At 48.5% G+C, this 21,431-nt stretch overlaps 1 protein-coding gene and 1 non-coding gene across 4 annotated transcripts in view; both read left to right on the plus strand.

Moving 5' to 3' along the window:
- EFL1 (elongation factor like GTPase 1) overlaps positions 1 to 21,431 on the plus strand; it is a 235,451-nt gene that overhangs the window by 13,958 nt on the left and 200,062 nt on the right. For all 3 annotated transcript variants that reach the window (XM_029065776.2, XM_029065778.2, XM_029065777.2), the window contains exons 5-7: positions 7,031 to 7,164; positions 11,296 to 11,433; positions 14,181 to 14,395. In XM_029065776.2, the coding sequence (XP_028921609.1) occupies positions 7,031 to 7,164; positions 11,296 to 11,433; positions 14,181 to 14,395 (487 nt within the window). The remainder of the gene's footprint in view (positions 1 to 7,030; positions 7,165 to 11,295; positions 11,434 to 14,180; positions 14,396 to 21,431) is intronic.
- LOC114812665 lies at positions 21,118 to 21,255 on the plus strand. Its single transcript, XR_003760316.1, has one exon. It is a non-coding gene; the product is annotated as a small nucleolar RNA SNORA7 (small nucleolar RNA).

The raw sequence follows: 21,431 nt of genomic DNA on the forward strand, positions 1-21,431 counted from the left end.
GATGGGTTCTTGGAGGGCTGAGCTGCAACTGGTTAAGCTAAACATCTTCACAGCTGACTGGAAGAGGGAGCATGCAGTAAAAGCTCTGGGTTTGCAACTGGTAAAACACCTTGCTGGTCAAGGGTGGACTCCAGAAAGGGCTCCTGAAGCGCAGGGATCGGGGGGAAACGGAGTCCAAGCGTTGTAGAACGTCTTGGCGTTGGGCCTTGAGCCATCAGCTGTCCCTCAGGGGAGAGAACTCGGTGTTACTGTTAACTCTTCTCTCAACCCATCGGAGCACTTTGTGGCAGCTGCCCCTCAAAAACAAGTGAACTCGGGGGATTGTCAAGAAGGGGAGAGAAAAATTTATTTACTTCTTCATTTTATGGTATTTGAGTGCTTACTATATGCCAGGCACTGGTCTAAGTGCTGTGGTAGCTGCAGAGTGATCAAGTTGGACACAGTCCATTTCATTTATTCATTGTTGAGCACTTACTGGGTGCAGAGCACTGTACTAAGTGCTTGGGAGAGTACAATATGACAATAAGCAGCCACATTCCCTGTCTACAATGAGTTTACAGTCTAGAGTGGGTCGGGGGAAGACATTAATATAAATAAATGACAGATATGTACTTAAGTGCTATGGGGCTGAGAAGAGGGGAGAACAGAGGGAGCAAGTCGGGGTGATGCAGAAGGGAGTGGGAGAGGAGGGGGCCGCTTAAGGAGAGCCTTTTGGAGGAGATGTGTCTTCAATAAGGTTTTGAAGGTAGGTTTTGAAGTAATTGTCAGATTTGAGGAGGAAGGCCGTTCCAGGCCAGAAGCAGGACAAGGATGAGGGGTCAGCGGTGAGATAGGTGAGACCAAGGCACAGGGAGAAGATTAGCACTAGACGAGTGAAGGGTGCAGGCTGGGTTGTAGTAGGAGAGTAGCGAGGTGAGGTAGGAGAGTGCAAGGTGATTGAATGCTTTGAAGTCAATGGTGAGGAGTTTCCGTTTGATGTTGAGGTGGATGAGCAACCACTGGAATCTTCTGAGGGGTGGAGAAACATGTCCTGAACATTTTTATAGAAAAATGTCCAGGCAGCAGAGTGAAGTATGGACTAGAGTGGGGAGTGACAGGAGGCTGGGGGGTCAGGAAGGAGGCTGATGCAGTAATCCAGGTGAGGTAGGATGATAACAACTGTGGTATTTGTTAAGCGCTTACAGTGTGCCAAACGCTATTCTGAATGCTGGTGTAGATGAAAGGTAAACAGGTTGGACACAGTCCATATCCCTCATGGGGCTCATACTCTTGATCCCCATTTTACAGGTGAGGTAACCGAGGCCCAGGGAAGTTAAGTGACTTGCCCGAGGTCACACAGCAGACGTGGCAGAGCCGGGATTGGGACCCATGACCTCTGACTCCCAGGCCCATGCTCTTTCCACTAGGCCGTGACTGTATTAATGTGGTAGCATTTTGGATGGAGAGGAAAGGGCAGATTTTAGCGATGTTGTGAAGGTGAGACTGGGATTTAGTGGTGGATTTAATATGTGGGTTGAATGAGAGAGAGGAGTCAAGGTTAACCCAAGGTTTTGGGCTTGTGAGATGAAGGATGGTGGTGCCGTCTACTGTGATGGGAAATATGAGGAGGACAATGTTTGGGTGTTAGCAATCTTAATCCCCATTTTACAGATGAGGCATCTGAGGCCCAGAGAAGTAAAGTGACTTACCCGAGGTCACACAGCAGGTGAGTGGCGGAGCCGAGATTGGAACCAGGTCCTTCTGACTCCCAGGACCGTGCTCTAGCCACTAGGCCATGCTGCTTCTATCAAACGAGTTTCGCCACCATATGAGAACATCATTTACCAGCATCTGGAATCCCACTGCATGTAGTTCTGATTACTAATCTGAAGGAGGAGGGGTAGCTAAGGGTACCCCAGCTGAGGAGGGGAATAGAGACATTTCCTTGTTAGGGTGGACTGAAGGTATTAGGACTCTTTAGTGTGGAAAGATGCATCTGAGAGCAGAAACGATTGACTCGTTGCAGGAAGGGAACAGGTCTACTAACTCTCCCAAGCGTTTAGCACAGTGCTCTGCCTCCAGTCAGTGCTCAATAAAGACCCCAGATAGGTCGATTGACCCTTACCAAGTTGTGAAGCAGGTGGGTAGGGCACTGGGAAAATTGCTCACCAAATCTCACTCCTCCTGGACGAGGGGCTCCCCTGAAGCTTGCTTCTGGACAGTGAATATCAGAAAGGAGCTCTCCTTCACTCAATGGATGGTAAGCCTGTGGAATTGATTTCCACAGAAAGTTATGCAGGCTAGTCACAGCTGTAGGTGCAGGAAAGGACAAGGACAAGGGGTCCATCCGGGGTTACCAGAAGGAAAGTTAGGGATGCTAGAGGGGTCACCCTAAAACAATAGGGTGGATGGTCAGGAGAACGACCCTCAGCGTAGTTCCTCCAAGAATCTTAGTTGCCATCGTCGGAGATGAAAGTTTGTAGCGGTGACGTTTCTTCTCTTCCAGTCAGAGATCCTTCATTTGCTCCCAAAAGTCGCCTGTGGGTTTCCATGATGATGTGTAAGCTTTGAAAATTGAAATGTGAACTCCCCCCACCGTAATTTTCCGGTTTACAGAGGGATAATCTTGGCTGGTGCTTGTGACAAATTCACTGTCTTCAGAAAGCTATTACCCAGAGCTGTGTATTGGCCAGAAGATTCCTGAGGGAGGTCAGAGATTCTGTACTCCAAATGGCTTTTTTCTAAGTCACCCCCAGAGAGACCTGCCAGGGCCCAGTCATCCCTTCTCTGTTGCTAACACCGTAAACTTCCAGTTTTCCCCAGCCCCGTTGGCTTGCTGTCTGAAAGGCCGAAATTGGCTTAATGCCTGCCTTTAGATCACTCTCTTGGAACGAAGAGATTGTGCTTGAATGGCTGAGAAAGAAGGGGGCAGAAGTTTGTGTTTCTAAATACTGTAGCAGGAATTCATTCAGCAGGAAGCTTGGATTTGTTTTTTGACGCGTTTGGCAATGTTTTCAAATCCACTCCCCCGTACCGAACGGGGTGACGTCGTCTCAGGAGACATTTGGAACGCCAGTGAACTGTAGTGGAAGAGCTGTTACCTGCTGCATTGGTGCTTAACCCATGATATTTACTGAGCCCTTACTTTGTGCAGAGAATTTTACTAAGCGCTTTTTTAACAAATTGCAATCCATGCGGCCGTGCCTTCTTCTCGAAAGAATTCTTCGAGTCAATTCTGGGTTGTTCACGTTATTTCATCTGAGATCGTTTGGGATAGGATCGAAAGGATTGGAGATGGACATATCAGGAAGGAGGAAACCTTAAAACACAACTTGGAGAAATACAGAAAATAAAAACTAAATCAGTGGAGGCCCCTGACTAGAGGAGCAGAATTTCCAGGTGGCGGGAGGGAGGGAAGTGGTTACCACACCTGTTTATTTTATTACGGCGATTGAGGGGCACTTGGCAGGCAGGTGGTGGAGCAGGGGATTAGAACCCAGGTCTCCTGATTCTCAGGCCTCTGCTCTTCCCTCTGAAACATATTGCTTCTCAAGACTATGTGTGTTCTTTCATCACCGAGTTACTGATCCGGTGGAACTGCACATTGTTGGCAAGCCTGAGATCATATGTGTATTTGGTTGGGTGTCCCCGGCCAGTGAATCAATCAGTGGTATTGGTTGAATATTTATTGTGTGCAGACTCCTGTACTAAGCATTTGGGAAAGTACAACACACCCTTCCTTTGACCCCTTGGCTCCCTCCAGCTATCGCCCCATTTCCCTCCTAACGTTCTTCTTCAAACTCCTAGAGTTGTCTACACCCACTGTTTCAAGTTCCTCTCCTCAAATTCTCTCCTCGACCCCCGCCAATCTGGCTTCGTCCCGTTCACTCCACAGAAACCGCCCTCTCAAAGGTCACAAATGATCTCCTTGACAAATCCAACGGCCTTTACTGTATTCCAATCCTCCTTGACTTGTGAGCTGCTTTCGACACCGTCAACCACCCCTGTCTGGAAACATTATCCAACCTCGACTTCATTGACACTGTCCTCTCCTGGTTCTATTCCTCTCGACTGCTTATTCTGAATGTCTTTCACAGGCTCCTCTGCCTCCCACCCCCTGAGTGGGTGTCCATCAAGGTTCATTTCTGAGTTCCCTTGTATTCTCCATCTACACCCACTCCCTTGGAGAACCTATTCACTCCCATAGCCTCCAACTACCCTCTCCAGGTGGATGATTCCCAGATGTGCAGCGTGGCTCAGTGGAAAGAGCCCGGCCTTGGGAGTCAGAGGTTATGGGTTCAAATCCTGGCTCTGCCACTTGTCAACTGTGTGACTGTGGGCAAGTCACTTAACTTCTCTGTGCCTCAGTTACCTCATCTGTAAAATGGGGATTAACTGTGAGCCTCACATGGAACAACCTGATTACCCTGTATCTGCCCCAGTACTTAGAACAGTGCTCTGCACATAGCGCTTAACGAATACCAACATTATTATTGTTGTTATTATTATTACTATTATTGTTATGTACATCTCAAGCCCTGATCTCTCTCTCCCTCTCTGCAATCTCACATTTCCTCCTGCCTTCAAAACATCTCAACTTGGGTGTCCCACTGTCACCTCCAACTTAACATGTCTAAAAGAGAACTCCTTATCTTCCCACCCAAGTCCTGTCTTCCCCCTGACTTTTCAATCACTGTAGGCAGCAGCGCCATCCTTTCTTTCTCACAAGCCTGTAACCTTGGTGTTAGCCTAAACTCCTCTCATTCAACCCACATATTCTAAATTACTAATTCCTGTCAGTTCAACCTTCACAACATCACTAAAATCTGCCCTTTCCTCTCCCTCCAAACTGTTACCAATATCAGTCCAAGCATTCATCCTAACCTATCTTGGTTAAGCTCCTTGCTGACCTTCCTGCCTCCTCTCTCTCCCTACTCCAGTCTGTGCTTCACTCTGTTGCCCAGATCGTTTTTCTACAAAAAGGTTCAAGCCATGTTTCCCCACTTCTCAAGAAACTCCAGTGGTTGCCCATTCACCTGCACATCAGAGAAAAGCTCCTTACCATCAGCTTTAAAGCACTCAATCACCTTGCTCCCTCCTACCTCACCTCGCATATCTCCTACTACAACCCAGCCCACACATCTCTAACGCTAACCTTCTCACTATACCGTGATCTCGTCTATCTCGCTGCCGACCTCTCGCCTTGGTTCTGCTTCTGCACAGTACTAAATTTGTTTTTTTTCCTATTTAATGGTATATGTTAAGCATTTACTATCTTCCAGGCACTGTAATAATAATGATGGTATTTGTTAAGCGCTTATTATGTGCCAAGCACTATTCTAAATGGCAGCTTGGAGTAAGTACAATCTACTCAGATTGTCCCATGTGGGGCCCATGGTCTTAACCTCCATTTTCCAGATGAGGTAGCCGAGGCACTGAGAAGTGAAGTGACTAGCCCAAGGTCACACAGCAGACAAGTGGTGGAGGCGGGATTAGAACCCACATCCTCTGACTCCCAGGCCCTCTCTCTTGCCCCTAGGCCATCCTGCTTCTCTAGCTTGCTGTAAAAAGCACTGGGGTAACTACAGACTAATCAGGTTGGAAAGAGTCCAAGTTCCACTTGGGACTCACAGTCTTAATCCCCATTTTTCAGATGTGGTAAGTGAGGCATGGAGGAAGTGAAGTGACTTGCCCAAGTTCACACAGCAGACAGCATCTGTCTCCCCCTCTAGACTGTAAGCTCACTGTGGGCAGGGAATGTGTTTATCAACTCTGTTGCTTTGTACTCTCCCAAGCAGTTAGTGCAGTGCTGTGCACAGTGTACGCGCCCAATAAATACCATCGATTGATTGATTGGAATATGGTAGGCTGGGCCCAGCACCCATAACGGTTGGCCCAGCCTGAGAAATCCCTGAAGTCACCAGTCGGTGAAGTCCTCAGCAAGTCGATGACTTCTCATCAACTCTAGGTCTTGTCCTCAAGCCTCTATTTAGTCCAAAATATTAACTTGATTGTCTCTTTTTTAGTAGTATTTGTTAGGGCTTACCATGTGCCAGGCACTATTCTAAGCACTAGGGTAGATGTAAGATAATATCAGGTTGGACCTAGTCCATGTCCCTCATGGGGCTCGCAGTCTTAATCCCCATTTTACAGATGGGGTGACTGAGGCCCAGAGAAGTGACGTGACTTGTCCAAATACACACACCAGACAAGTGGTGGAGCTGGGATTAGAACCCAGGTCCTTCCGACTCCCAGGCCCTGCTTTCTCCACTAGAACTTGCTGCTAAGCCATATTGTCGAGACTTCCGAAATGGTGACGGGAAGGTAGCCGATGGGACCGTGTGGGGAATTTGGGCTTCCCGCACTCCAGTAAATAATAATAATAATTATTATTATTATCATCATGGTATTTGTAAAGTGCTTACTATGTGCCAGGCACTGTTCTAAGCCCTGGGATAGATTCAAGGTAATTAGGTTGTCCCACATGGGACTCACAGTCTTCATCCCCACTTTTAGAGATGAGGTAACTGAGGCCCAGAGAAGCGAAGTGGCTTGCCCAAGGTCGCACAGCCGACAGGTGGCAGGGCCGGGATTAGAACTTACATCCTCCGACTCCCAAGCCCGGGCTCTGGCCACTGAGCCCTCCTGCTTCTATACTAATGGGGGTATTGTAGTTTTCTACTTGTCAAGCACTGTTCTAAGCGTAGGGGTACATACAAGCGAATCAGATCGGACATAGTCCCCTTTTCACAATCTTAAGCCCCATTTTACAGATGAAGGAACTGAGGCACAGAGAGGCGAAGTGACTTGCCCAAGGTCAGACATGTGGCAGAGTCAGGAATAGAAACCAGGACCTCCACCTCCAAGGCCCAGCAGCTAGCTGTGGGCAGGGAATACGTCCGTTTATCGTTACAATGTCCTCTCCCAAGGGCTTAGTACAGTGCTTTGCACAAATACAATCGAATGAAAGGGATCCAGAGCCTTCTATGGGCACAGGCTCTGCTCTTGAACTTGTGTACGGCACTAACTCTCCGCTGTGTTTTGATTCCAGATGCCCAAGAGTACCTCATTAATCTCATCGACTCACCGGGTCACGTGGATTTCTCCTCAGAAGTGTCCACGGCCGTGCGCATCTGTGACGGGTGCATCATTGTGGTGGATGCAGTGGAAGGCGTCTGCCCTCAGGTGAGCGAAGGGAAAGGCGGCATCATTCCCGCGGGGAGCCGGGCGGGAGAGCCCCAGGCCGGCGCCTTCTTAGGGGGCAGCTGCAGAGGAGCCCCGCCGTCGGGCATTTGTACGGGCTAAACCCCGAGGGAGATGCGAGGTTGTCGTGGCACATGCCGCCCCTGCCCTCTCTGGTGCTACCGCTTGGTCTTTTCACCGAGGAAAGGAGCAGCGTGGCGTAGTGGAAAGAGCCTGGGCTTGGGAGTCAGAGGACATGGGTTCTAATCCCACCTCTGCCACTTGCCTACTGTGTGACCTTGGGCAAGTCACTTAACTTCTCTGTTCCTCAGTTACCTCATCTGTAAAATGGGGATTAAAATCGTGAGGCCACGTGGGACCTGATTACCCTGTATCTACCCCAGCGCTTAGAACGGTGCTTGGCACATAGTAAGAGCTTAACAAATACCGTAATGATAATAAATAACTAAGGCCAGAGAGGTTGAGTGACTCACCCAGGGCCATCATTGCAGGCCAAAGGCAGAACAGGGATCAGAGCCCAGCGATCCTGATTCCTGACTCCCAATCCCAGGCCTGGATTTGCGTGGCTCAATGGAAAGAGCATGGGCTTTGGAGTCAGGGTTCATGAGTTCGGATCCCAGCTCTGCCACTTGTCGGCTGTGTGACTGTGGGCGAGTCACTTAACTTCTCTGTGCCTCAGTTCCCTCATCTGTAAAATGGGGATTAAGATTGTGAGCCCCACGTGGGACAACCTGATTCCCCTATGTCTACCCCAGCGCTTAGAACAGTGCTCGGCACATAGTAAGCGCTTAACAAATACCAACATTATTATTATTATTATTATTCCACTCATATCTTCCCCCTTCTGCACAGGAAAGAAAAGTGATTGCTAGAGTGAGAAACAGCATGGCCTAGTGGATAGAGCACTGGCCTGGGAATCAGAAAGGCTTGGGTTCTAATCCTGGCTCTGCCACTTCATTCAGTTGTATGTATTGAGCGCTTACAAAGCACTTGGGAGAGAAGCAGCATGGCTCAGTGGAAAGAGCACGGGCTTGGGAGTCAGAGGTCATGGGTTCGAATCCGGGCTCTGCTGCTTGTGAGCTGTGTGACTGTGGGCAAGTCACTTAACTTCTCTGTGCCTCAGTTACCTCATCTGTAAAATGGGGATTAAGACTGTGAGCCTCACATGTGGAACAACCTGATTACCCTGTATCTACCCCAGTGCTTAGAACAGTGCTCTGCACATAGTAAGCGCTAACAAATACCAAAATTAATTACAATTCAACAACAAACAGACCCATTCCCTGCTCACAATGGACTCGTAGTCTAGAAGGGAAGAACTTGTCTACTCTGTGACCTTGGGCAAGTCACTTCACTTCTCTGGGCCTCAGTTACCTCATCTGTAAAATGGGGATTAAGACTGTGAGCCTCACATGTGGAACAACCTGATTACCCTGTATCTACCCCAGTGCTTAGAACAGTGCTCTGCACATAGTAAGCGCTAACAAATACCAAAATTAATTACAATTCAACAACAAACAGACCCATTCCCTGCTCACAATGGACTCGTAGTCTAGAAGGGAAGAACTTGTCTACTCTGTGACCTTGGGCAAGTCACTTCACTTCTCTGGGCCTCAGTTACCTCATCTGTAAAATGGGGATTAAGACTGTGAGCCCCACATGGAGCATGGACTGTGTCCAGTCTGGGCTGGGTCAGCTCCCTGGTGTAATGGATAGGACCCGGGCCTGGGAGCGAGAAGGTCATGGGTTCTAATCCCGGCTTGCCACTTGTCTGCTGGGTTACCTTGGGCAAGTCACTTACCTCATCTGTAAAGCGGGGATTAAGACTGCGATCCCCGCATGGGACAGGGACTATGTCCAACATGATTTGCTTGTATAATAATAATAATGATGGCATTTGTTAAGCATTTACTATGTGCAAAGCACTGTTCTGAGTGCTGGGAGGGATACAAGGTCATCAGGTTGTCCCGCATGGGGCTCACAGTCTTTATTCCTATTTTACAGATGAGGTAACTGAGGCACAGATAAGTTAAGTGACTTGCCAAAGTCACACAGCTGACAAGCGGCAGAGCTGGGATTTGAACCACCCATGACCTCTGACTCCCAAGCCCGTGCTCTTTCCATTGAGCCACGTTGCTTCCCATCCACCCCAGCGCTTATTACAGTGCCTGGCACATAGTAAGCCCCTAACACATACCACGATTATTATTATTACCTTGTACCTACCCCAACGCTTAGTACAGAGCCTGGCACATAGTAAGCGCTTAACAAATGCCATTAAAAAAATGAATTTGAAAATGTAAACCCATTACATTTAGCCAAGTGGGTGTCCAATCAGGGTATTTTTTGAGTAGCTACTGTGTGCAGAATACATCAGAGTTAGTTGCGTTCCTTGCCCATAACGAGCTAGCAGGCTGTGGATGTGTACATAAGTGCCGGGAGGTTGAGAGTGGGGCAAAAACCAAATGCTCAAAGGGCACAGACAACTGCATAGGTGATGCACAAGGGAGAGGGAGTTCGGGAAAAGAGCGCTTCCCTGGGGAAGGCCTCTCGGGGGAGATGTGTTTTTAAGCCTCCAGAAACTCCTAGAGGTGAGTACATATTTAGTGGTGTGTAAGAAGTACGGTTTCAGGAGTGAGGTTTGCAGATCAATTTAGGATGAGGCAACGTGAAACCACATCGCTCATGGCGTCTCCGTCTCCTCCTTCCATGCTAATGGGTAGCAGTAAGCCTGTTTATTAAGTTCCATGCACTGAATTGAGTGCTCAGGAAAGTTCAACAGAAGCAGGCGACATGGTCTCTGACCACAAGGAACTGACACTCGAACTGGGGTGACTGATATAAATGTATTTCCAGACTGAGTAATCAGGACAGATAATTAACTGTACATGTCATGGGTATGTAAGACCTGGGTTCTGGGAATTCCCACTTATATTCACCGGTGTGAGCCGGGGGCTAGACAGACGAGTTGAGACACGTTTAAAATGCGAATCTTGATTTCTTTATTTGGTCCCACTCACAGAGAAGCAAAAGCAAAATCACGAAAGGGTAGAAGCAGATAGTCAGGGCCCAACAAACACGTCCTTCAAGATCATCTCATACACTAGTAGAATTCCTTAAGGCACAGCTCAGTGGCCATGTTCACCTAGCTTATCTAACATGCCAGCATTCAAAGTAGAATTCATGTCAAAGAAGCCCAGGCTACTGGGCTCACCTAAGTACAATTGGGCAAATAGCAGTAGTAAATTACTATGAACAGGCCCAAACCATCGGGCTTACTTGGGTCCAAGCCGCGATGGCGTGAATATGGTCCTCAGCGCCTCGGACACCTGAGTCAAAGCTTGGACTTCTTCGAAACGACGACCCACCAGGAGTCCCATCTTCCTAGCAGTACCATCGCAGAGCGGGCGTCCCACCCTCTGGGTAGAGGTGAGCATTAGACCAGCTGACAGTGATCTCGCCCCTCTACAAAAGGCAGTTCCCCGGTGCCGATTTGTCCTGGGGTGTCTGGCCGAACCCAGTAGTCTTCCATTCAGGGTAGTTGCTCGGCCCTGCCTTGTTCTCCTCATCTCCTCAGGAGCGAGGGCGAATGCCACTTCCTCATCTGGCCCCTCAGGGTCTGCAGTTGGAGATTCTCCAACCACATCTGCCGGCCTGGGGGAGGACTCCTGGCATTATGTGCCGTGCCTGCTTTGAGCTGAAAGTGGCTTGGCCAAACAAACTGGAGTCCAGGATTAGAACCTGTCACGACATTTAGGGGCAAGTGCCAAGGAAGGGAATTAACAGAATTCATAAGCGTTAGAGGCTTGCAAGTATACTTTATACTTATACTTTGTCATTTCACCTATTTGCAATTTATTTTACTGTCTGTCTTCCCCTTTAGTTCATGAATTCATTGAGGTCAGGAAATGTGTCTGCCAACTCTATTGCATTCTTCCAAGCTCTTACTCTGTATACAGTTAGTGCTCAGTAAATACCAGTGAGTGGTAGGGAAAGTATGTTGGAGGAGTGGGATTTTAAGGGGATCTTCAAAGTGGGGAGGCCTGTGGTCTGTCCGATGTCTGATGTTTTCGGGCCGTGTGCTTAGTTTCTTGTCTTCTCGTTCCTTGTTAGACGCAAGCAGTTCTGCGCCAGGCCTGGTTGGAAAACATCCGCCCAGTCTTAGTGATAAATAAAATTGACCGCTTGATTCTTGAATTGAAATTCACTCCCCAGGAGGCTTATTCTCACCTCAAGAATATATTAGAACAGGTAAGGAATTGCCTGATTTTTGGCAAAAAATTGCCAACACTGGTGACGTTATTTATGGACCTCTGTCAACTCCCCAATGGTGTGGTTGTTTTTTAAAAATTTCTTAAGCAGATAAAGCCTTACTGTTCTTAGTCTGTTGGGGATTTTGGGGTGTGTGGCTTCTAACTTTGAGCTTTCATGTTAAGATCTTCAGCCAGAGGTTTTTCTTTTAATTCAGTTGCAGGATCTAAAGACTCAGCATGAGTTTTATATTGGAGTGAAACAGTAAACTTTACATGTATTCCAAAATTTAGACTTTGGCCTACCATTTCAGGAATCTTTATTTGTATGCAAAAGAATCTAAAATAAGAAACTTAAGTACTTCACCCTTCTATAAACAGTCATTTACCCAAGATATGATGATGATGATGATAAATGTATTTTTTAACTGCTTACTGTGTGCCAAGCACTCTCCTAAGCACTGGGGTTAGATACAAGCTAATCAGGTCATTGCACCCTCCCACTCTCTTTGCTCTAACCCCCGTCCCCACCCCACAGCATTTGTGTATATGTGTACACATTTATAATTATAATTCTGTTTATTTTTATTGATATTTATATATCTATAACTCTCTTTATTTATAATGATGCTACTGATGCCTGTTTACTTATTTCGATATCTTTCTTCCCCCTTCTAGACTGTGAGCCCATTGTGGGCAGGGAGTGTCTCTATTTGTTGCTCAATTGTACTTCCCCAGAGCTTAGTACAGTTCTCTGCACACAGTAAGCGCTTAGTAAATATGATTGAATGAATGAATGAATACAGACTCAGTCCCATATGGGACTCAGTCTAAGCAAGAGGGAGTGGGATTGAATTCATCTTAAGGATGAGGCAAAGAGGCACTGGGAAGTGAAGTGACTTAACCAAGGTTACACAGCAGATAATCAGTGATACTTTTGGGGTGCTTACTTTGTGCAGAGCACTGTTCTAAGTGCTTCGGAGAGTACAATTCAAGGAGCGGAGCCAGGATTAGAACTCTGGTCCTCTGACTCCCAGGGCCAAGCTCTTTCCACTAGTCCACACTGCTCCTCTTGATAATTATTCATGGGCTTTAGCCCCAAAACACACTATGCAGGGGTGTTGGCCCGAGTAGGGAGCGTCTCCTCCCTTGCAGAAAGGCCACTGGGGCTGGGCCGAGCCAGGGAGTTGGAGAAGGTGACTACGGGTCTTGGGTCTGTGGGTAAGCGTGGGTTGGGTGGAAGCAGCCCCACAATCCTCTCCCTCTACTCAGTATCTCCAAGATGCACTGGGGATGGGGGTTTGAAGAGGACCCAGAGATGTTATGAAATCGATCCACAGGATGGAAAATAGGCCCTGGGCGGAGGGGGTCCGATAGCCTGTAAAAGAAGGCATAAGGGACTTCTGTCTCAGGGTATGTAGAAGAACGGTGTAGGCTTCTGTCGAGGACCGGGCCATGGGGAGAGGAACTGAAATCATAGGACAAAGAGTTTGGGTTAGTCAGTAGGGGGAACCTTGGATATCAGAGGGTTATGTCCCTCGGGGAGATTGGAAAGTCCCAAGTCTAGAACTATAAGAGGGTTCCAAGGATTAGAAACCCCAAATGAGTTTTCCTGAACTTCCTTGTTTTGTCGGACAGATTGATATGCCTAAGAGGGTCCGGGCTTCTTCCGTTGGTCATTTTTATCTTTTTTTGTACATGGAAAACTCATAAGCCAGTATATGTGTGACTTGGGGATGCACGGAAGGCCTCTCCATTAGGAGAGACCTGTGCCAAGCTCTGTTTCGATTGGACTTAACCCAAGTCAAGGCCGACGGTGGTCTCGGAGCCTGGTACTTGGGTCCATGCTCTGCCTCTTCACCATCCCAGGCCTTTTTGGAGTGGGAGTCCCCCTCTGCCCGCATTATCGTCCCAGCGCCTTTCTCCAGAGCTCCGCACAGTGCTTTACACAGAGCAATGAGGCATGCTTTGTGTCAGTTAATCAATTTTATTTATTTAGTCTTAACTGTGAGCAGAGCACCATGCTAAATACTTGGGAGAGAACAACATAAGCTCTTGGGAGAGTTGGTAGACGTGTTCTTTGCCCACGACGAGCTTACAGTCTAGAGGGAGAAACTGGCATTAAAGGAGTCTTGAGCGCTGGATGGCATAAGCACAAAACAATCAGATTTGACACAGCTCCTGCCCTAAAAGATGCAAAAATAAATGAAACAACTATCCTCGTCACCATCAGCAAGGTAGTGAGAAGGAGCTTGGCTTAGTGGAAATAATAATAATGACGGTATTTAAGTGCTTACTATGTTCCAAGCACCGTTCTAAGCACTTGTCACATAGTAAGCACTTAACAAATACCAACATTATTATTATTATTGAGGGTTTACTGTGTGCAAAGCACTGGTATAAGCACTTGGGAGCGTCCAGTCCAACAAAGTTGAAAGACTCGTTGCTCCGCCACTTGTCTGCTGTGTGTCCATGGGCAAATCACTTCATTTCTCTGGGCCTCAGTTACCTCATCTTTAAAATGGGGATTGAGCCTGAGCCCCACATGGGACAGGGACTGTGTCCAATGTGATTTGCTTATATCCACCTCAGGACTCAGTACAGTGCCTGACACATAAGTGCTTAACAAATACCATAATTATTATTATCAGTAGTATCAGGAGGGATTGGGAATGCCTCTGTACTGATATCCTCTTCCCCTTGTCCCCCTCCCCCTTCCCTCTCATGCCGTTGGTTGGCTGTCCACAGGTCAATGCGCTCACCGGCGCCCTGTTCACGTCGAAAGTCCTGGAGGAACGAGCCGAGCGGGATGCAGAAGCCCAGGGGGGAGCCGGCCCCGGGCCGGGGGAGCAGCTGTACGACTGGAGCGCGGGCCTGGAGGATACTGACGACTCCCACCTGTACTTCTCCCCGGAGCAAGGCAGCGTGGTGTTTGCCAGCGCCCTGGACGGCTGGGGCTTCGGGTGAGTCTTCTCCGGCCCCATTGCCGCCCTCCAGGACGCGTCGGGACCACCCCTGTGTCTCTGTCTCGCTCTGCGAGGATCGAGAAGGCCCTAATTCAGCTCCCTGCCACCCCTGCTACCATGCCCTGGATTTGGGGAGCTTTGGGTAGATAGAGCAGTTGAGTTGAGTAGAGCATTTGAGCAGTTGAGTTGAAGGAGCATGGCCTAGTGGCAAGAGCACGGGCTTGGGAATTGGAGGTCATGGGTTCTTCTCCACCACTCGTCAAGTGTGACTTTGGGGCAGTCACTTAATTTCTCTGTGCCTCAGTTACCTCATCTGTAAAATGGGGATTGAGACTGTGAGCCACACGTGGGATAGATAACCTCATTACCCTAGTTTGTAGATACTAGTGCTTAGAACAGTGCTTGACACATAGTAAGTGCTTAACCAATACCATAATTATTATTACCAAGGCTGCCACTACGAGAGGCCCAGGCGGCCTAGAAGGACATCGTCCTGGTGCCCCTTCTGTCTCCCAGGCCCGTTCCCAGAGACCTATGAAGATGAGGGTGGACACCCATCGATAATTGCCCTAGGGCCCAGTGCCCTCAAATAACTAAGCCTTCATTTCCCTTACTTGTCCTCCCTTCCAAGTCACCCGTCTCTCGGATCTGGGCCTCTTAAGCTGTTGATATTCACCCCACCCTCAGCCCCACAGCATTTATGTACATGTCCTTGTACTCAGTTGCTTCCTCTGTCTGTAACTTATTTTAGCGCTTGGTTCTCCCTCTAGACTGTAAGCTTCTTGTGGGCAGGGAACATGTCTACCAGCTCTATTATATTGTACTCTCCCGGACTTAGTACAGTGGTCTAGTCCCAGGATTCGCTCGATAAAAACCATTGATTGAGTCGAAGAGGGGGCAGGAGGTGGGTGGGAGTGGAGCAGGGCGGGGGAAATTTTAGGGAGGTCACACCTGATGGTTTGATCTTATCCATGATGTAGGGGGCAAGATCATTAGAAACAGGGGAGTTGGGGGTGCAGGGGGCTTGAGGAAGGACATAGAAGTCTGAAACAGCCGTCGAGGGCCACGGAACTAGGAGTTAATAATAATAATAATAATGTTGGTATTTGTTAAGCGCTTACTATGTGCAGAACACTGTTCTAAGCGCTGGGGTAGATCCAAGGTAATCAGGTTGTCCCACGTGGGGCTCACAGTCTTAATCCCCATTTTACAGATGAGGTAACTGAGGCCCAGAGAAGTGAAGTGACTTGCCCAAAGTCCCACATCTGACAAGTGGAACGGGGATTAGAACCCATGACCCCTGACTCCCTAGTCCAGGCTCTTTCCGCTAAGCCTGTGGCCGGGTCAGGGAGAGGACGGAATTCAAGCTAAAAAGGGTGAATGCGAAGGGTGAAGGACGAAGTCGGTCTGGTGTCTTGCCCTGCAGCTCGTGCGCAAGAGAGGAGGAGTATTGCAGAAGTGTTCCAGGACTGCGGGTTGGTATTCTGAGATTGATGGAGGGACGGGGAGTGGGGTCTTTTTGCGTCAAAAGAAGGAAGGGTAAGTATGGAGATCAAATAGGGCATGGTGGCATTGGAAAATTGCAGGGGATTGAGAGATTGAGGCCTTCCATGGGGGAATCAGGACAGATTTGCAGCATGGGTGTGAGTGTGGGAGAAGAGGCAGGTGAAGAGGTTTGGCTCTGATAGAGGAATTTCAGAGTTGGTGAGGTGAGAGATGGTACAGGGACTGGATGGAGGTGATGAGATCGAGCGTGCGGCTGGGTGAGGGATGGAGCAGGAGGTCAGTGGAGTCGAGGAGTGAGAGGAAGCGGGCAGCTCAGAGTTCGCCGGGTGCATCCATGGGGACCCGCTACCGTTCGTGGTTCTGTAGCTGATGTGCTAGGTGCCCTCTGGATGGCTGGTAACGAGGGACCGTGGAACTCATTTCTGAGCCCGGTATTTTGTTTCTGGTTTTTTAAATGGTATTTGTTAAGGATATTTATTAAGCGCTTTACTATGTGCAGAGCACTATACTAAGCGCTTGGGAGAGTACAGTGCAACAGAATTAGCAGACACCTAAGTGCTTACTGTATGCCAGGCGCTGTACTAAAAGCCGAGGTAGATAAATGCTAATCAAGTTGGACCCACATGGGGTACACAGGCTTAATCCTCATTTTCCAGATCTGGAAAATGAGGAAACTGAGACAGGGAGAAGTGAAGTGACTCGCCTAAAGTCGCCTGGCAGGCAAGTGGCATCAGGTCCTTCTGACTCCCAGGCCCGTGCTCTATCCACCAGGCCACACTGCATCCCCACTAGGACTATTCTGCCCTATTCCAAGTAGTTTTATTCTGGAGCCCGAAGTGTCTGTGTTTTGGGGTGCTCTGCGCATTCCAGGTTTTGCTCTAGGGCTGGGCTTAGCCTGCACAGCGGAAAGACAGTCAGTCATGGGGACCTTTAGACTAGATGCCCTCCGATCCATGACAGAATTGACCCTAGGACGTGATAATCCTGGTATTTGTTAAAGGCTTTCTTTGTGCCAAGCACTGTACTAATACAGCTTTGTCAGGTAGGACGCAGTTCTTGACCCGTAAGCGGTTTACAGTCTCAAGGGGAGGGAGAACAAGTGTTTAATCCCCATCTTGCCGTTGAGGAAATCGAGACCCCGAAAAGCAAATTGACCTGCCCGAGGCCCAGGTGACCGACGGAGGCGGAATTAGAACCCAGGTCCTCATCTCCCAAGACTTTGCTCTTTCCACCAGGCTTTCCCTGATTTCTTAGGCCAGGGTTTTGCAGTGGTTTTCAAAAACTGTACTTTGTAGTCCAGGGTTTCACTGTAAGGTCCCATCCTGTCACCACTGCACCCCCTCCCCCCTCACTGCTCCAGTGCCCGTCCATACACCTTCACACATCCTCCGGCCCACAGCTCTGACCTCAGGAGAACAGCCGGGACCTTTTCTCTTTCCTCCTGCTCCTGCCCCTGGGACTTCTTACTCGGCCCCATGGTCCCCGTTATCGGTCTCCGGGATCTGACCGTGCCCCTGGCGATGGGCCGAGGAGATTCTTGCCACTCAGTGATCAACCTCCATCTTAGAGCAGCAACCCCCTGCCCGCCTCTCCACCCAGCTGACCCTGGCCATTTAGATTTACCCACGGCAGGGGTGCCACGGAGTATTTGCCTGTGGATGTACAGAGGCGTCGGCATGGTTGAAAGGTGTCCTGGCCAGGTTCTTCTCTCCTTAGCTTGCACATGCCCCCAGTGCTACTTCCCAACAGGACTGTAGCCTCTCCTAGAACCACTCTCTGGAAACTAGGTGGGGAACAAGGTGGAAACCAGCATGGGCAGCCAAACAATAACAATAAAAAATAAGATATTTTTGGAGCAGTTACTGTGTGCCAAGCACTTGTAATAAGCACTGGGGTAGATAAAAGATAATCAGGTTGGACCCAGTCCCCGTCCCAGATGGGCTTCTCAGTCCAAGGAGGACGGAAGAAGAACTTCAGAGCTCCCCCGATTAGACTGTAAGCCCATCAAAGGGCAGGGACTGTCTCTATCTGTTGCCGATTTGTACATTCCAAGCGCTTAGTACAGTGCTCTGCACATCGTAAGCGCTCATTAAATACTATTGAATGAATGAATGATGAAACTGAGGCCCAGAGATGTGACCTGCCTAGAGTCACACAGCAGGCGAGTGGCAAAGCCGGGGTTAGAACTCAGGTCTCCTGACTCCAGACCCCTGCTCTTTCATTCATTAATTCAGTCACATTTATTGAGCGCTTACTGGGTGTAGAGCACTGTACTGAGCGCTTGGTATGTACAATTTGTCAACAGATAAAAAAATAAATAAATGTTGGTATTTGTTAAGCGCTTACTATGTGCAGAACACTGTTCTAAGCGCTGGGGTAGATACAGGGGGATGAGGTTGTCCCACGTGAGGCTCACAGTCTTCATCCCCATTTTACAGATGAGGGAACTGAGGCACAGAGAAGTGAGGTGACTTGCCCACGGTCACACAGCTGACAAGGGGCAGAGTTGGGATAGAGACAGTCCCTGCCCAACAGTGGGCTCACAGTATGAAAGGGGGAGACAGCAAAACAAAACGAGTGAACTCCTTTATTCGGTCAATGTCAGTCAATCATATTTAACTACTTATGTGTGCAGAGTGTGCTGTACTAAGCGCTTGGGAGAGTACAGTATAACAGAGTTCATAGCTCCATTCCCTGCCCACAAAGAGCTCACAGTCTAGAGGGGGAGACGGACGTTAATATAAATAGATTTACGGCTATGAGGGAGGGGTGAAAAGAGGGAGAACTACGGCTTTGCCGCTTCCCGGTGACGGGACAGGGCTTGGGCCTTATGCTTCTGGCCCTGGCTCCATCAGGGTTGGCAGGTTGGGCTTGGCCGGGCGGGATCCCGAGAAATTGGCTGGACACTTCTCTCTGCTTGGTCCCGCCCATGGGGCGGACTGGTGCTTAAAGCTGTGAGGACCTTCTGCCAGTCCACCACAAGAGGGTGAGCTTCTCCTTTCTTTTCCAACTTGCCTTTTCCACACTCATTTAATTTCAAATCGATTTCCCAGTCAATCAATCCATCGTATTTATTGAGCACTTTCTGGGTGCAGAGCGCCGTGCTAAGCGCTTAGGATGGAGGAGGACCACGGCCTAGAGGAAGAGCAAGGGCCTGGGAGTCAGAGGTCGCGGGTTCTAATCCCCGATCCGCCACTTATCAGCTGTGTGGCTTTGGGCCAGTCGCTTCAGTTCTCTGGGCCTCAGTGACCTCATCTGGAAAATGGGGATTAAGACCGTGAGCCCCACGTGGGACAACCTGATTACCTTGTAGCTATCCCAGTGCTTAGAACGGTGCTTGGCGCATAGTAAGCGCTTAACAAATACCATCATTATTGTTAGTATTATTCGAGTGGGAATTTTGCGTTAGGTATGTGTATGTGTTAGGTAGGGTTGCGGGGGGAGCAAAGGGAGCAAGTTGAGGTGACGCGGAGGGGAGGAGGAGCGTAGGAGAAGGGGGGCTTAGTCCATCTTATCTGTCCCACCACCAACCTCTTGCCCATGTCCTGCCTCTGGCCTGGAAGACCCTCCCTCCTCAAACCCAACTGGCAATGACTCTCCCATCCCCTTTAAAGCCTTATTGAAGACGCATCTCCTCCAAGAGGCCTTCCCTAAGTCCCCCACCCACCGTGGGATAAAAAATACAAAAGGGATTAAAAAAAAATAACTCTTCCCCTCAGTCTAATGGGGGAAGACAAACACAAACTCATTTGCAGTTTAGAAGGAAAAAGACGTAGAAAACTGGCTATAACAAAAGACTGGAAGGACAGAGACAATAATAATAATTTTAGTATTTAAGTACTGATTCTGTGTCAAGCACAGTTCTCAGCGCTGGGGAAGGTACAAGATAATCAGGTTAGACACGTCTCCGTCCCACATAGGGCTGACAGTTTAAGAGGGAGAACAGGTATCGAATCTCCATTTTACAGATAGTGTAAACTGAAGCACAGAGAAGTGAAGTCACTTGCCCAAGGTCCCACAGCAGGCAGATGGCAGAGCCAGCATTAGAACCTTGATTCTTCGACTCCCAAGTCTTGGTTCTTTCAACTTCTGGGCTCCTCAGGTACTCTCCCAGACACTTTATACAGTCCTTTGGATGTAGAAAGCACTCAATAAATACCACGGATTGACCGACTGATTTACCGTCACATACTTGATGCAACATTCCCATGCAGACTTCCCGTTCATGAAACAGTTTGGCCAAGTGGATAGAGCATGTTCTGGGAATCTGGGGGACCTGGATTCTAATCCCGGTTCTGCCACTTGTCTGCTGTGTGGCCCTGGGCAAGTCTTTTCAGTTCTTCTGGGCCTTAGTTGCCTCATCTTGGAAAATGGGGATTAAGATTGTGAGCCCTATGCAGGCCATGGACTGTGTCCAACCTGATTAACTTATATCTATCTCAGTGCTTAGTACAATGCCTGGCACAAATATCATAAAAAAAGAACTAGGACTTGCTGCTCCTCATATACTCTCCCTAACACTTAATACAGTTCTCTGGATGCATTAAGTGCACAATAAATATCACTGATTTATTGATTGATAGAATAATCTTGTGGCTGATTGATGCCCAGATCAATGCTATTCTGGCCCTTCTAACCGTAGGCTTAGTATTAATCTACCCTGTCCTTCTCTCCTCCAGGAGGCCTTCCTTGATTAAGCCCTCACTTCTCCAATTTGCCCTCCCCTTTGCCTCACCTAAGCACTTGGGTCAATACTCTTTAAGCACTTTGACATTTACCTTCCCTCAACCCTCAGCATTCATTCAGTTGTATTTATTGAGCTCTTACTGCACATACATACTTAACGTACTTTGGTAATTTCTTTATATTAATGTCCATCTCCCTCTCTAATCGATAAGCTCCTACTGTATTGAACTCTCCCAGTGATGCTTTTATTACTAATATCTCAAATCCCCATGTTCCCAGACAACTTTGCCAAGTTCGCTGGCAAGTCTACTCGTTTCGAGCAAGTCAGGAACGTAGAACCTAAATCCACACAGTAAGTGCTCAGTAAATACAATTGATTGATTGACTGATTGAAATTCAGGAGGCCTTCCCTCATTAATTTTCTTTTCCCCAGTACATTAGGTTTTGGGTTCTCACAGCTATGTGAAACACTTTTGTACATGTTAATCTGTGCGTTCTGCCATTTACAGTACAGCAGAGTTAGTCTTCCCCTCTCAGGGTCGCACCTGGAGAGTTTCCAGTGCTCTACCACTCTCGGCAGTGGGAGGCAGAGTCAAGCAGAGGCCTACCCATTCAATTCCTAGCTTGGGCAGTGGCTAGCAAGTGGAAGACCATCTGTTACAAGTCAAAACTCACTCATGCTGGCAGCGGCGGCATGGAAGAGAGTTGAGTCTTTGCCCTCTTACTGCGCAGAAGGCGGCAGTGGTAACCACTTCCGTATTTTTAGCAAGAAAACTCTATGGGTGCACTACCGGAACGATTGCAGATGGAGAGCGGGACTTTCTGGGGAGAGATGTGTCCT

Source organism: Ornithorhynchus anatinus, chromosome 5, assembly GCF_004115215.2.
Source record: "Ornithorhynchus anatinus isolate Pmale09 chromosome 5, mOrnAna1.pri.v4, whole genome shotgun sequence".
Lineage (NCBI taxonomy): Eukaryota > Metazoa > Chordata > Mammalia > Monotremata > Ornithorhynchidae > Ornithorhynchus > Ornithorhynchus anatinus.